Source organism: Pelmatolapia mariae, linkage group LG5, assembly GCF_036321145.2.
Source record: "Pelmatolapia mariae isolate MD_Pm_ZW linkage group LG5, Pm_UMD_F_2, whole genome shotgun sequence".
NCBI lineage: Eukaryota > Metazoa > Chordata > Actinopteri > Cichliformes > Cichlidae > Pelmatolapia > Pelmatolapia mariae.
Window position 1 is genome coordinate 4,546,778 of NC_086231.1, and position 16,012 is coordinate 4,562,789.

The window sequence follows — 16,012 nt, forward strand, 5'->3', positions numbered from 1 at the left end:
AACTCTGTTTCTGAATTATGTTTTCTTTTCCACAATCAAAAGAAAAATGGCATTCAGTAAATCTCTTAAATATTAAAAGCTATGACAAAATATTTACAAACAACGATCAACATATATATATTTATAAACTTTTAAACAGTAAAACTTTTAGTCAGCAAGAAAACAGAGCACTTATTTTGGGGGACATTTCGATCTGGAAGAGTCATTGCGTCTCCTTTTGGCAGAGTTTGTTCTTCAGCACTTGTATTTTGTTAGACAGTTTTTTGTCTTCCAGTCCCATGAGCACCTTCTGGAAGAACTCAAATGTGTAGCGAAGTGGCTTTGGGTAACTCAGATTGAGGCAGTTAATTAGCCCAAACAAAAGTGCACACCTGCTCGCCACATTGTGAAGATCCTGCAAGACGGTGCATCTCTCAATAATGATGCCAACATCTTCAAGGGAGTCATCAGGCTGTGCTCCTTCGTGGATTATTTTATAAACACCCCAAATCCATCCTTTCGAGCTCTTCAGCTTCCATCACGTTGAAATCCTGAAAAGGACAGAAATATTTTAAATCCGTTGTATTTTGGTCATCCCATCATCTGTCTATTCACTCCATTTTAGTTAAATGGTCCACACTACCATAATTACACAGATCCCTGAATGAGACTGAGGAGAACAGACCAAAGAAAAGTGTGGATTTAAGACTATCACCAAATAAAGACCAAGAAGAAGAGAAATGAAACCTGGACTGGGCAGAAGGAGCATGCAGCGGTGCACACCGTTAAGCCCGGTTCACACGGCAGGAGTTTCAAACGGCCAAGAGAGTTCCAGACCGCACAAGTATCGAATAACAAAAACAAAACTAAAAAACTGACACTTGTGGGTGACCCTACCATGTGTGGTGTACAGCCACATGATGCTAATGAAACACCCTATGAGCACATTTTTCTCGCGAACATTCCCAGGGCAAACAGCAAATCTCAAACCCTCTTGAGATAAAATGTGACTTTGGAGTAAATAACCAAGTTGGCCAAGGAGGGGGCATTTCCAATAGTTGTGTGAGTTGTAATGGAAAGGATAACAAAAACAATAAAATGGCTGTAAGATGAAGGGTTGGAATCCAGCAGCAGCTGAATGCTACCTGCTACACAACAGGTGGTGAGTACTTTGCCCTCTACACTGACTGAAGAGTTAATTTACACCTCACTCAGATGGACCTGTGCCAAAGTAATAACATTATTAATAATAATATTAATATTGTGCTGACCAGGGTTATTTTCTTTAGTTTAGCATAAAACAATGTAAGTGAATGGAAACAAAATCCTAGTAGTTCCCATGCACTTTGTTGTAAGCTAATTTAAAGAAAACTGATTGCTGCCAGATCAGGAGAATGCCTGATCTGGCAGCATTTTTCAACTTACAAAACTCTGGGAATTATGACAGTCAAAATTTTACTGAGGGGTGAAAATATCCCTTTAAAAATAAACTTACCATGTACTCTTTGATGATATTTTGAGGGTTCTCATTCAGGTATATAATCACAGCTTGAAGGATGCATTCACACTTCACTTCGATTCGGGAACTCTAAACAAAACACCACATGCAGGGCAATTACTGTTTTGATGTTAGTAGAGACCCCCACAAACATAAAAAGACAGTTTTTATTGTTGTTTAACCAATTCATAATTGTTTGTAAGTAATTTTAAACATGCTTTTTCCCCAAAAAAGATGAATTTATAATCCTCATTTCACAACTTGCAGGGAGAAACAATGTCACAGTAATGTAACGTAGCCTGCTAGTTGACAATCTAGATGTATGGTTTTTAACTGGATGCACAGCAGACACCTACTTTCACAAATGTCTGCTTTTCCAAAATATACTAAAGGGCAAAGCAGATTTTATTCCAATATTTAAAGTGACAGTGTGTAGTTTTCTGCCATTAGGGGGCAACACGTTGCAAGCAAGCACTATTTTGTGTTAGAGAATGAGAAGCTTACAAATTCATTCCCATAAAGATTATATGTCAACTAGCTTTCCAACAATATCTTCACGTTGAAGTAACTGCTCCAATAACTTTAGCAGTGGAATATATTGAAAGGTTTTTTTTGTTTTTTCCTCTAGAACATATTCCTCTGGCTCAACAACATTAAACTTTTCATAGTAAAACTTCTTGCGCTTAAATGTTGTTTCAAGTGATCCTCCTTTTGCAATACTTTTAAGTAGTGGATTTCCAGTGTATAATGCAGTGCACAACTCATTCACTAGCGATGCACTAACATCAATATTATGCTCCTTGAGAACAGCCAAAGTTAAACTATTTGTTAAGGGTAAAGCAGAAGTAGTGAATAGAAAATGTAGCCCCTCGATTAAATTGTCGATTGCTGATGTTGGTACATGTGAAAAGACCTCCAACTTCAATAAAACCAAGGCAAGGTTTTTAACTACAGCTTCCTCCAAATTTTCACTAACTACACCAGCTTCACAATGCAAGTAAGAGGTCCCTTCATCTGCAGACTCCTCAGAAAGATCATTTTTACTTGTAAATTCAGTTCTTTTCACCATTTCATTTTTGAAATCTCTTAGCATGCATGTATGAATGTTTTCTACTCTTGTGTCTGGAAAGTACCATATACATTAGTTTTGAAAGAACAATTTTGATAAACACAATCTACTGTCTCAAACCTCTTGAGATGTTTATTAATATGGAGGAAGCATTCTCTGCTTGTTGATATGTGGCTTTCAGAACAAGAAGGACAAGTCAAAATAACATGTTCTACAGTGTGAGAGGTCTTAGCAACATGTGCACGACTTAGATGAGTCCTAAGACCACCCCATGTTTTGAAAGTACAAAGACAATGACTGTAAATGCATGGATATGAGCGTCTCAGACCAAGAATTGAGTGTTTAAGTCTCAAGTGTTTTAGAATTTGGTACCTTTTAGATACACTTAAAGAGCAAAGCTTACAACACCACATTTATAACCTAAAAGACCAAATAAGAGAATTCAAAATGTAAAATTGCATATTAAAGAAAAAGTAAATAATATGAAAGCATTTTGTACCTTTACATGCACTTTTGGAGCACAGCTCAAATCTCCACAGCTCCAAATTCCACAAGCAGCAACCTGAGAGAAAAAGAAAACCACAAAATAAAATCGTGTACAGTGAGACACATGCAAGGGGTTGCACGGAGATGGTCTAAACTTAAGAACACTCCTGTTTCTTTTAAAATGTATTAATAATACAAGTTAAATTTCAAATGCTCCAACATTTCTGTTACTCATTTTATAAATCATGCCTTCTATCTCCAATCGATTGTCTTCTGTTCATGTGACCACGTTTACCATTATATACCAGAGCAACCCAGTCTGAACGTGACCCCCTTGCCCCCCAAAATAAAATCAAGTATACTAGGTGGTTAGTGCTCCGTTTGTGTCGGTTTGTGCTGGTAAAATCATCGTTTGTATTGCTACTGTGTCAAGGATATTACACTTTTATTTAATAGGTTATTCAGCGTTCACGAGCCCCCCCCCCCAAGCAACACGAAAATGGCCCAAAATAGGTCAAAACATGCCACAAAATGCTCGGGTGCGAGCGAGCGTTCCCTACGACGTCTACATCACCCGGACGCTCACTCGCGCCCGTAAGCACGGGGAGCGTGCTCGACGCCCGTGACGTCATCGCGAAAAACTAAAACATTAATAACTGCAAAACCGTAGCAGCACAAATGTTAATTTTACCGGCACAAACAAGCACTAACCAAGCAGAGCATTTTGTGGCATGTTTTTTTTGTCCTATTTTGGGCCGTTTTTGTGTTGCTTGGGGGGACTGGTGAACTCTGAATGATCTATGAAATAAAAGTGTAATCACTTTGACACCATAGTGATACAAACGATGATTTTATCAGCACAAACCGACACAAACGGAGCATTAACCACCCAGTATACTTGATTTTATTTTTGGGGGTAAGTGGGGGTCACCTTCAGAGGTAAGCTAAGCAAGCAGTGGATAGCTAACGTTCTCCTAACTTGATACTGCAATAAAACAAATAAAATAAGTGTGCTATTCGGAGTGCGAATGAAATTTTAAACGCAGATGGGGCAATATTCAAATGTGCAGTAACATCGAATATGCAAATCAATGTTTCCAATGCTAGCTAAATGCTACAAAATGCTAAAACCTACAGACAACACACGGCCCATATATTTACCGGAAAAATATACGCCATATATTATCACAAAGTACTAGTTAAATTATATTCTATTAAAAATACGAAGAAATTACCTTAACTCCAGCGGATGAATAGTGATTAATCCCTCTTTCCAGACACGTGGCCAAAGCACACTGTGGCGTAGATGAAGAAGGTGAATGCGTATGCGCGAAGATTTTTTTCATTCTCTGCGCATGCTCAGAAAGGATGTGGAAAGGGCTCTTTGGATTTAATTAAATGTGTTCAATAAATTGAAAATATCACTATTATTTAACATTAAAACGGTTTAGAATTAATTAAATCAAATTTAAAAATATTAATTACACACATAAGATTAACAATTTTAAGTATATTGAACATAAAACTATGAATTAATTTTTAAAAAGCCCATGTTTCATTTTTTAGAGTGTACTCATTACCACACAAAAAAATGTTGCAACCAAAACCTGTCTTCCTTCTTTCACCCCAACCGGTCACAGCACATGGCCCCGCCCCTCCCTGAGCCTGGTTCTGCCGGAGGTTTCTTCCTGTTAAAAGGGAGTTTTTACTTCCCACTGTCGCCACAGTGCTTGCTCATAGGGGGTCATATGATTGTTGGGTTTTTCTCTGTATGTATTATTGTAGGGTCTACCTTACAATATAAAGCACCTTGAGGTGACTGTTGTTGTGATTTGGCGCTGTATAAGTAAAATTGAATTGAATTGAAATCAAAAGCTATTGCAGTAGATTAGTCAGTATTAAGGGTTTTTTTATATATATATTGCTCAGCAAAAATCTGATAAAACACCAAGATAAATAATAAACTAACTAGCTGATGCCTCAAACATACAGTAAGTGCATTAGTTCAAAAAAGTAAATTTTTTGCACAGAATGAAAGATTTCTATTCCCTAAGAAAGTGGCTTGCCAGTGTTAGTCGGATCACTCCACATTTAAACCTCTCAACATTAAAATTGTTATAGAAGTAGTTTTTTTTTAAAGGAATGAAATCCAAACGTTAACCAAATAAAAACATCCAGTGGACATCCAGGTGTTCTCATATAAGTTGATGACATGTTTTTATTGATGTTGAGTGTTATATTTGTAGCCAGTCAGCTATGCACTCAATCCAACACTCATTCATTTTCCCATTGTCTTATGAGAATTCACCCCAGTTTTTATGTTTTCAGTTTAAAAAGTGGGTCTCTAATTTTGAGATTAAGGTCCTGCACCACACGAAACAGGCAAATTATTTATTTATCTTTATTTCTACTTTTATGGGGTACTTGGACCCAGCAATGTAATGCAAATCCATTTTTAAAAGACCAATTCCGCTTACATACAAACACAACTTGTAAATGGTTTTATGCAGAGTACGTGCAATAACATGGAGCGTTTACGAAAAGTGAATCAAGAGAACATTAAAGACGAGATAAAAGAAATCGGAAGCTCTAGGATATTTCCTTTTCAATTAGTTTTACAGCTAAACTGCATGCTCTGAGTGTGATGAGTCAGTTCTTGCAGAGGAGATAATCAGTGTGCTTTAGTTTCCTACTACAAGGGGATTAAAACTAATAAACCACAGATGGAGGAGGCCGGAGACGGCGATTAAAGAATTCATATCCAAACTCTGATGTGTCTTTACCTGCCCTGTCACTCTAAACTGTGCAGGGGGTTAATTAAATGTTGCCAGTTTATTAGATTCTTAACCCACAATATGTTTTCCACCTACACTTCCCTTCATTTCTGTTACCTTTGTGCTATTCATGACCCATCTTATCTCCCATTGGCTGCCTTCATCTCACACCTCTTTCTTTCCTTACTCTCACCTCCCTAGTGATTTTTTTTTTTGCATTTAAATTTACCCTTTAACTTCAATATTCCTACAAACCCACCTCCTCTTCCATCGCAAGATAGCTCTTCCACTTATCTAACCTCTTGTCATTTTCGTCTTCTCTTCCCTGCTTTTCTTTTACCTCTTCTGTTACCTCCCAGAGCTACAGTTCCTGGTAGAGCACCACCTGTACAGGCAGCAGCAGGGAGCTGGGGACGAATGCTCCTCAGAGAGCTGCCTGTCAGACCGGCCCAGCCCCGACTCCGTGCCCATGGGAGAGGAGCTCCCCCACGACGATGAGGCCACTGCAGAGGCCTTTGAGAAACTGCGTTGCCAAATGGAGGGTATGTGTGGAGGCTGTCAAGCAGGGTTTAATTTGTGTGCTTGCAGCTGCTTATTCAGCAACAGAGGCATCCTTAAAATCTGCTACAGTACTAATTTAGGCACAAAGACTAACACTCAACACTTGGTCCACTGAGACCTACCGTATTTCTGTGTTTATGTTGATTTTCCCTTAAGATAATCTTCAGTGAATATGGTCATGAGTGAATATTTATCTACCTCTACCACCTATCAAATCATATTTTGGAGTGATAGTGGATTTCAGTAGGTAGGAGTTATTTGCAAATAACGGGTAAAAAATACCCTCTAATACTACCTACATTACATGCCGTCATGTTTAGTGACAAGCAATCATCATTTCCATCATTATATCGGACAGAATGATCCGCCCCTCTGTCTGCATGCATTGAAAAGCCTGAAGCTCAGAGAGCCGCAGAGAGATCCCTCAGCTGCAGAACAAAGAAAGCACCAATACCAACAGACATGACATTGACAAAGTGACAGAATGAAAAGGTGTTCTGCAAAACAGCTTCGAGTGGCAGCTATAGGCGTGGAAAAGCGGCTATAATTGTGCACCCTAAGAGGATTGTTAGCGCAATATTGCTCGGCTTCAGTGCCTTAGCTGTTTTTCAATCCTGTGCTTCCCAACCCTGCAAATCAAACTCCTCCAAAGGGCATAAGAGCATATTTCTGAGAGGTCCTAAGATTTTTGATGGATGAGCATACATGTATACAAAAACTGTATACATGTATGTGCATTCATTTTTGAATTATTTCCTCTTTTCCTGTTTTTTTGCAAAATATTTGTTCCCTTCGGATTTCAGCAATTATTTCAATTAATTATCTAACAAGATTTTATAAAACCCTGTGATGTAGTGAACGGCAATCAAAATACTTTTTACTTTTTACATTCACATTCACAGTCATACAATGTTTTGTTGTTAAAATGCCTTTAATTACTTTCAGTTATTACGCTCACACTCTGACAGATGCAACAGAGACAATTTGGGGTTCTGAACATTTCTTCATGCAGACTGGAAGAACTGGGAAACAAACTACTCACCTTCTATTTGTAGCCAACTCAACTTCTACTTCCTCTCCCTTATTTGGACATGAATATAATACTTGTGTAAATCTGCTTGGTTGCTTTTGATTTTTGTATCTCAGTCAGTCAGTGTAGCATAAGAGGGAATAAATATTGCTTACAAAACATAAATTAATTTATGAATAAAGCCTGAGGGGTGACTGTGGGGGAAAAGGGGTATAGAAACCAATGAAAAGATGGTTATGAAGCAGTATGAAGGTCCTAAAGTGGAAGGAGAAGATAAGGAGGCCAGTGGTATGTGTGGCATCATAAAAAGAAAGCTGAAAATACTGGAAATAACAAACACAGCACATTAATATGAGCCCGAGGTGTTCGATAAGGGGAAAAGGGATAAAAGTAAAGCAGAAAATGAGGCAAGAAACATTAAGATGTCTGGAAGGAACGTATGTAAATCGATGATGGATCAGGAGAAAAGGGGGAGGGTAGACATGAAACAAAGGCATCAGATAAAAATGGGAGAATATGAGGAAATATGCTTAAAAGAAAAGTCAGAATTTAAAAGAATTGTTCGTTTCCTTGTCACGACGTGATGAAACCATATTTGTCTCAGTATCATCAATAAAAATTTAGCTAGCTGCTTGTTTAGTTTAGCATGATAGACTAGATGGAATAAAACAGGAAATATCTAGTACAAATAACATAGTTAGCTTAACATAATTAGTATATTTTAGCTTTGTGTTATTTTGATGACATACTGTAATTATGTTGACACATCATGCAACAAATTCGGGACAAAAATCATTTAAAATTATTTGATAAAAACAAAACGTGTTTTAACCATCTCTGTTCTCGAGGTTCACTTTGCTGTCCAGATAAGGAAACACTTTCTCTGCATTATCAAAGAGCAGCTCGGCTGTCCTTGAGGCCCTTTTTAGAGCCAAAACAAACAGCACCAAAAAAATTAAATAGGTCAGCGTGCTCCCAAAGGCTCCATTAAGAATTAACTTTTTCAGCCTCCAGTGAAACCTCACCAAATACAGGGTTTCACTGCAGAAACCATTAGCCATACTCAGGTTGTTTGGTTTTGATATTTTGTCAGATTGTTGTAATATTCAGTACTAACGTTGAATCTCCTTTAATAAAAAAAGCACTTCCTAGTTCAAAGCAGCACCATAACAGATACTATCTCCTGTCTTTGCTTTTGTCTAATGACAAAAACAGAGGTGAGTTTTTCGGGTCAGGGATAACAGTTCAGTGTAATGGGCAGTGGATACATGGTCACGGCACACACTGTGTACACTTTAGTAATTGGCCGGGACTAATGCATCATGAGTGGACAAGACTCTTTTTTTCTGAAGCTGTAATAGCACAGGGCCATTTTTTTAAATTCGCTGTAACACAGATGTGTTTGTGGTGTAAAAGCTTAAAAAGCTTTACACTGACATTTTTTTTTATCTTTTTGCATTAATCACCTTATAGATGAGCTGCAGATTAAGTCCTCAGTCCGGTGAAAGGACTTAACAGTAAGATGGGGGAAATAAATGAATGATTATTAGCATCAGTTGTTGGCAGCTTTGCTCAAAGATCACCAACTGGACACTTCAGGTGCAAATGTTGATGAGACTAGTTGAAATAACGAAAACATCTTCATCCTTTTCAACTCAGTTTGAACTTCCATTCCATCTTGTTTACCATTCGTCTTTCTGCCCTCTGCAGAGTTCTCGAGGGAGAGTCTATTAGAGGCTGCCGGTGGGCTCGAGTGTCCCCTCTCCAAGGAGAAAGAGGATTGTTCCAGTGTTGCCAGTGTAGCAGATCCCTCATCGCAACAAAACAATGCACAAGCAGGTACATAACTGTCATTAGAGCCTTGCTTTTTGCAGAAAATGTCTCCAACGTGGTCTTTTCCTCAGGGGACTCCTCGTCCTCCACGCAGCCGGCAGGATTTATTTAAGTTTGTTAAACTGCGCAACGGCTTTGGCTTGCTGTCATATAATCATGGCTCGTCAACAAACATCTGTGAAGTGGCTTTGATCCCCATTTCACAGAGCACCGACATGGCTGAAATACCCTGAGAGGAAGCTACACACACGAGTGGAAAAATCAGGTTTGGGAAAAGGGGGCAGGCGGAGAGCTAATACTGGCATATGGTGCAAATGGAGCATGTAGATCTTGTTTTTTTCCCTTTCTGTATTTCATTCTTTCTCGCTGAAATGTATCATTTCTTTTCTATGACTTGCTGTGAGTCCTAAAATCTTTCATGAGGCATTGATGGTCTTATTAGTTAGGCCACAGCTGATATAAGCCCAATATCTCTCCGGTCTTGCACTTTTAAAATTCATATAAAATCTTTTAATCATATTTCACATGCTGAGACAAACACAGCTCACTCCTGGCTACTGATCATGAGTTTGATAGAATGATCCAAATGCTGCTCATTGATTTCAACTGCAGTAAGTTTCATGTGAGCAAAGGGAAACCTGTGACTACAAGTTCACCATTGCAGGTAACACACCACTTGGGCTGGATGTGTAAATCACGATAATTTACAGCAGTGACTCACTTGACTTAATTTCTCACACATTTGGATTTTGAGTGACAGTGTGGGCCTCATGGACACAGAATAATACAAATCTTAGCTCACCTACATAGTTACATTTAATAAGCTATGTTTGGAGAAGCACAGTTTAGGGTCGTGAAAACCCAATCTGGTTTATCCATGCCTGGTGTGAAGTCTTGGGTCATCAGAAAGATTCAGCACACCTGTTCCGGCTCCACTATCAGCTGGTTAACAAGTCTGTCTCCTCTCTCTGCTTTCCATCTTGTAAATCTTTCACAGCACACATTTTCACTTGTCACAGTAAGGAAAGCACAAGTAAAATTAATGATGGCTCACTTCCTTAAGTGTTCCAATATTATAAACCATGACAGTGAAACGCCAAACACTGTATATCAATGTATAAATGATGGACCCTCCAGGTATGATGTCACTTCAGCAGTGTTGGGAAGGTTACGTTTTAAATGCATTCACTACAGATTACAGAATACATGCGCCAAAATGTAATTTGTAATGTATTCTGTTAAGTTACTCAATGTGAGTAACATACTGTGAATACTTTGGATTACTTGGTATATTGCGAGTAGCCTTCAGTAATAGTAATAAATCACACAGCAATAGTACATCGAAGGTACTGAAGTAGCACATAACCCTGGTAGCTACCTCAGCTAAAGGTAGTTGCAGTAGGCTAACATTTGTTTTTTAAAAAGAACTGACTTCCAGATGTTTCTTTAGGTTTGATGCTGAGAGCAGCTTGGTTGCTGGCAAACAGAGTTTGCATTGCACAGTGATGTTCCCCCATTCCTTTCTTCTTTAAATGTGAAGTGGTGTCAGAATTGCCAAATAAGAAATGAATTCCTGCCCATGCACTGCTGCCTCTGTTGTGCTGGCTCCGGGTCCATTGTTTAACTGACGCCACCAACATTAACAAGACGTTTACATTAGAACCTCTTATTGGGTGTTTGTTTGGGTTTCTGGCAATGCGTGGAATTACTAAAATTAGAGAGTGGATAGCCTAACATATGAAACTGGAAATGACCGTTGTGTAATCCTTTTATTTCAACAAAGTAACTGTATTCACCTATTATCACCTATTTAAATGGTAACTTTAACAAAATACAGTTACTCATATTTTGTATTTTAAATATGTAACACCGGTACATGTATTCTGTTACTCCCCAACACTGCACTTCAGTTTTTCACTACTCAATATCAGACAAAAGCAGAACTCAGCTCAGAGAAAGAGACTGTTATTTTTAGCTGTTTATTTTAGCATGACAAAAAAATAATGTTGACAACCATATACTAAATTAGCAATGAGTGTGCAGATACCTACAGGTAGCCAGAGTGAGAGAGAGATGGAGTTCTGGGCTTTATCCTGGTTCAGCTGAATACTTCACCTAAGTGGAAATCGAGCATCATCAACACACCTGTGCTTTCCAAAACATGCTTTGGGTTTGTTGTTTCATTTATCGTCTCGTTTTAACAGGCAGGAGGTTTAGAGGGATGACAGCAAATAGAGAATATGACAGAATCAGGGTAACCCCTGATTTTATTGATCCCACATCAGAGGTTTAAATTCAGGCTTCATCTGGTATCTGCTACTTCTGATATGTACTTATGTGAACACCCAGTGATTCTGAAAGCTTTAATAAAATAATAAATTTACTAATGTCCACAGTACTCAATAAAAAGCTAAATACATGTAATGTTTATGTAGCAGTATGTTGATTACATGCTTACCTTACTGTTCGTATGCAAAAAAAAAAACAAAACCCCCCCCCCAAAAAACACAGCAGCAAAAAGAATAAATTTGAGAAATACTAAATAAGCTGTAAAGAAAAGTCCCAAAATATTTATTGTTTATTTGCACAAGTCCATTAAAATCTCCAGCGTCAGCCTCTTCTCTCACTCTTTTATGTCTCTGTCTATATTTCTGCAGAAACAAAAGCAGGAGTGAGTCAGCCGGCAGAGGAGAAGACAAAGAAATGCAGCCTGAAGACAGAGAAATAGAGCAGTCCTCTGTGCAACACAATGCTGCTCAGTCTGCTCAGTCAGCCCTACACAATGACAGAAGATTGTGTCTGCAGATTCACTTTTTCAAAACATCAGGGCTTCTATATTCCTCTACGGCCAGGCCTTAGTTACCACCTTGAGAAAAATAACAAAAGTTTCTACATTTATTTTGTGTCACAAATCTTGTGTAGAGGGACAGTTGTATAATTATATTTGTTTTTGTTAAAGCTCCCCCCGCACTAAATTAAAACTAGCCTATTGTATTCCCCAACTGGGATTTATTATCTGGTTAATGGGACAAGCTTTCATGTCTCCCACATACATTATCATAATCTGTCACAAGTTTAATATCCCATCGAATTATCAAAGTCAACAAATATTTTTGTTTGTAATCAATGTAGACATTTTCAATTGATTTATACATGCCATGAATTCAACATTTATTGTTCCATCTCATAGCAATAAAATAGCATCAGAACCTCGTAAGTAACCAATTTAAATTCAAATGCCGTCTCTTATGAGCAATCAGTAAAGACAGAAATAAATGTGGGTTTATTGATATTTTATAGTAAACATATATTTGGATTTTTGAACAACTCGGTTGATATTTACAAATATTTTTAAGACCAACTGCAATTTTATTTACATTATTAATAATTAGTCGATTAAACACATGGAAGAAACTAGAAAGCCATTTTTGATCATAATTATGATTTCCTTTGGCTCCAGTGGGTCTCAAACTGTGTGTCGAGCCTGCCTGGTGGGGCAGACAAGCACTGTGTGTGGGTGGCTGTGATTACCAAAGTTACAAAATAAGGTGAAACTAAACTGACTAAAAAATGTAAAAAGAGGCTGATGATGGTGTACCGTTGATCTGTATTTTGTTGAGCTGTCATCCTTGCTCAACTTTTGAAGGCGGGCGTGCCAGAAAAAGTTTGGTAACCACAGCCTTGAACTGTGTCTACACAGAGCACATTTCAGACCTTATCTTCAGACATTTGTCCCACATATGTCTGACAGAAGAGTCGCTTATAGGTTAATCACACTGGGCATTAAATGAAATTCAATCTATAGAAGTGTATTTTCATGCTTTAAGTCTATTTTCATACATTCTGCACTCACAGTTGCAGTGATTGCATCCAACAAGGCTTTCAAAGCTTCCAAAATGACCTCAAAGGCAAAACTTTTACACACGCAGAGCTCTGTGTAGATGCAGTTTCATGCTCTGCAGTTCTAAACAGACAAAATGTATAATGTAATTTCTTGGAAATATTTTTAATCTGATCATTTCTAGATGAAATGATTCGCGAATAATCCCAGAAAACATGTTTTTTTGCAGCCTTAACAGCATCCCAAGCCTGCAGGTATTGACTCTGTAAACAGCGTTGCAAGATGTAAAAAGAAATCCGGTCAGAAACCAGTCCAGCCATCAGAAAAGTAGACTAATTATACTGTAACAGCTGTCATTCTGGTTTTGTTTTCATTTTTCAGAATAGAGAATTACTCCTGATACAAATAGGAAGGCACTGCTTGTTGAATGAGAGAAAACAGAAAAACCAACCTGCAAACTAAAGTGCAGCACATTAAACCACATCTAACTGCTGGTCTGACTCTGACTCTGGTGTAGTCCCCTGGCTATGCTTCAGGACCACTGCTAACGATTGCCTGTGGCTTAAAGGCTACAGGGCAGATATGTTTACTTAGTTTGTTGTTTGTGTGGCTAAGATTCAAACTCCTGTCAGTCAGTCACACACAGGCAGACAGCTGAAGAGAAGCATTGCTGACCTTTCCCCAAAAGTCATTTTAGTTCTTTTTAGAGGGAGGGAGAAAGCCTGTCTTTAAGTCTTTAAACCCTGTGTGAGCAATTGTTACTCAATAAGAAGTAGAAAGCTATGTCAGCTTACAGTAATGCATGTACTGATAACTAGACTATTACCCTTGTTGTAAATGTCTAGTTGATAAACAGGGTACAAGCGATCGTCTCTAAAGCTCCATTTGCATATTTAGGATTAACAAGGAGGAATCCATCCCCAGTGAGTAAATTGCACCCTCATTTTTGACACATGAATGGTTCTTGGGAATTTAAATTCTGGTCATGAAACATCCTCTTGCATGGCACTGAATGTACAGTGACTTGTACTCTACGCCCAAGGTACTTACTGTGCTTCATTTTGTACAAAAAAAACAAATTTAAACACTTTTTTTTTCAAACTGCTGCATATTATTTGAATTCTAGTTTGTAACGAAGACATCTTAAAGTCATCAGCACACTAAATATTTGTCATGTAATCTGTCTTTGTATCACTGAAGTGGCATTATGTGACAATCTTTCTATAACCTTCACATCATACTTGACATGTCTAAAAGGAATAAATGAACAAAACTAAATCTGGTGTTTCGGTGTCACTTTAGGAGATTAATCAGCCACAGCAACAGTCGTTTGTTACTCAGTTGCCAACAATGGTCACTTTATCCACGATGAACAAGAAGAACAGTAAAACATTCCTCTGCAAGCTTTATGTTTTTCTCCTGCAATGTATTTATGGGTAAAATTGTTTTTTGAATGGTAGTAGTGTACTTTACTTGAATAACATGGATTTTTTTTGTTCTAGTTTTACTTGATTGATGATTACATCTGTAATCTAAATTTGTTTGATACAATAAAATGTTTAAATTGGTGATTGGTTTCTTTTTTTTGTAGGAAAGATTATATGAACTTCATCAACAGTGTTAGCATGAAGATGCAAAGAACCAGGAGAGTTTTTCCTATTCAAGTGTTAAAAAAAGAAAACAAGTATGTATTTTAGTAGGAATTCTTAAAGCCTTCACGTATCGTTGCATCATTGGTCATGCGCTCAGCTAAAGTTGATTTTAACTTTACTCTAAAAATAGACGCTCTGCTATTAAATAATTTAATGCACTCTGAGGCAAGAGTATAAAAGCACATATATTTTTCATAAAAGGACAAGATTTCACAAATGCATTTTGTAACACTGCAGCAGTTTAAGCTGCGTGAGATACTGTATCTTTACAGACTGCTGTGAACAAGTTTTGCTGTTAAAGCGTTTCACCTTTGTGATTGGAGGTGGACATAGTGAAGGATCCTTTCAGAATAAAAGCCCAAATGCACACAAAAAAATATTTTGTGATGTACATTTACGCTGTTGCACCTAAAATTTAGCTGAATTATAGAAAGGATATCCATATCTTACAGAACAGTTTTTTTTAACGCAAGACTCTTTGTGTAACAGTCATTACTGTCTTGCTGTGTGATGGATTTATATTCATTTTATATTCAAAGTGGGTGTTGGAAACTCAAATCATGCAAATCATACTGACAAGCAGCAGAGCTGTGTCTTCAGTTGTTGTTGTGGCATTTATTCATTTAAAGACTACCAGCTGATTCAAATTAGAAAAACATATTTTTCCTATCTGTTGCAAGAAGAAAAGCGATGGTGCAATTCCAAACTGCTTCACTGACGAGCATTAAAATATGAAGCTGGGTGTGAAACTGAACTACCCCTGGGCCACTGCAGTCTTTGCTCTATAGCTCCTCTTGCTGGGAGAGCAGAGAACACAAAGGATGTTTTTTTTAAGGAAACATTAATTTTAACTTTGCATGTCAAAGTGAGAATCTAACAAAGGAACACTTTAAATTTGAATGCATGCTTTACCATCTTTTTGATAATTTTGGCTGACCAAACATCGGCCTCTACCTCTTTATTATTTATTATTACTACTTATTCCTTAAAGTATTTCTCCCTTTTAAAGTCTAAGAACCTCTTTAGTTCAGTTACATTATTACTTTTTAATTCATTATCATTATTTTTGAGGTGCAACAACCAAGGAACAATGGTATGATTGCTTTCTAAATATAAGATAATTAATACAGACCGCAGTGAGTAATATCAAATTTTACCTTCTACAATAAAGGCTCTTCAAAAGAGATTTAAAATATTGCTTTTAAGTAAAAAGTTAACTGTTGTATGTTTGAAAAATGCAAAACATAACCGATTTAACTTAAGTTCTTATATAGAGTTGTCATGTCTGG

At 37.5% G+C, this 16,012-nt stretch overlaps 1 protein-coding gene and 1 long non-coding RNA gene across 2 annotated transcripts in view; one reads left to right on the plus strand and one right to left on the minus strand.

Annotated features, from left to right (window-relative positions):
* LOC134627367 (protein phosphatase 1 regulatory subunit 1A-like) overlaps window positions 1–14,554 on the plus strand; it is a 37,598-nt gene extending 23,044 nt beyond the window's left edge. Inside the window, exons 5-7 of the mRNA XM_063473384.1 lie at window positions 6,166–6,348; window positions 9,108–9,236; window positions 11,888–14,554. Of these exons, the coding sequence (XP_063329454.1) occupies window positions 6,166–6,348; window positions 9,108–9,236; window positions 11,888–11,958 (383 nt within the window). The 3' untranslated portion in view covers window positions 11,959–14,554. The remainder of the gene's footprint in view (window positions 1–6,165; window positions 6,349–9,107; window positions 9,237–11,887) is intronic.
* LOC134627368 (uncharacterized) lies at window positions 434–3,113 on the minus strand. Its single transcript, XR_010093900.1, has 3 exons — window positions 3,046–3,113; window positions 1,475–1,567; window positions 434–530 (listed from the first exon to the last, which is right to left on the minus strand). It is a non-coding gene; the product is annotated as an uncharacterized LOC134627368 (long non-coding RNA).
* Window positions 14,555–16,012: the final 1,458 nt, after the last annotated feature.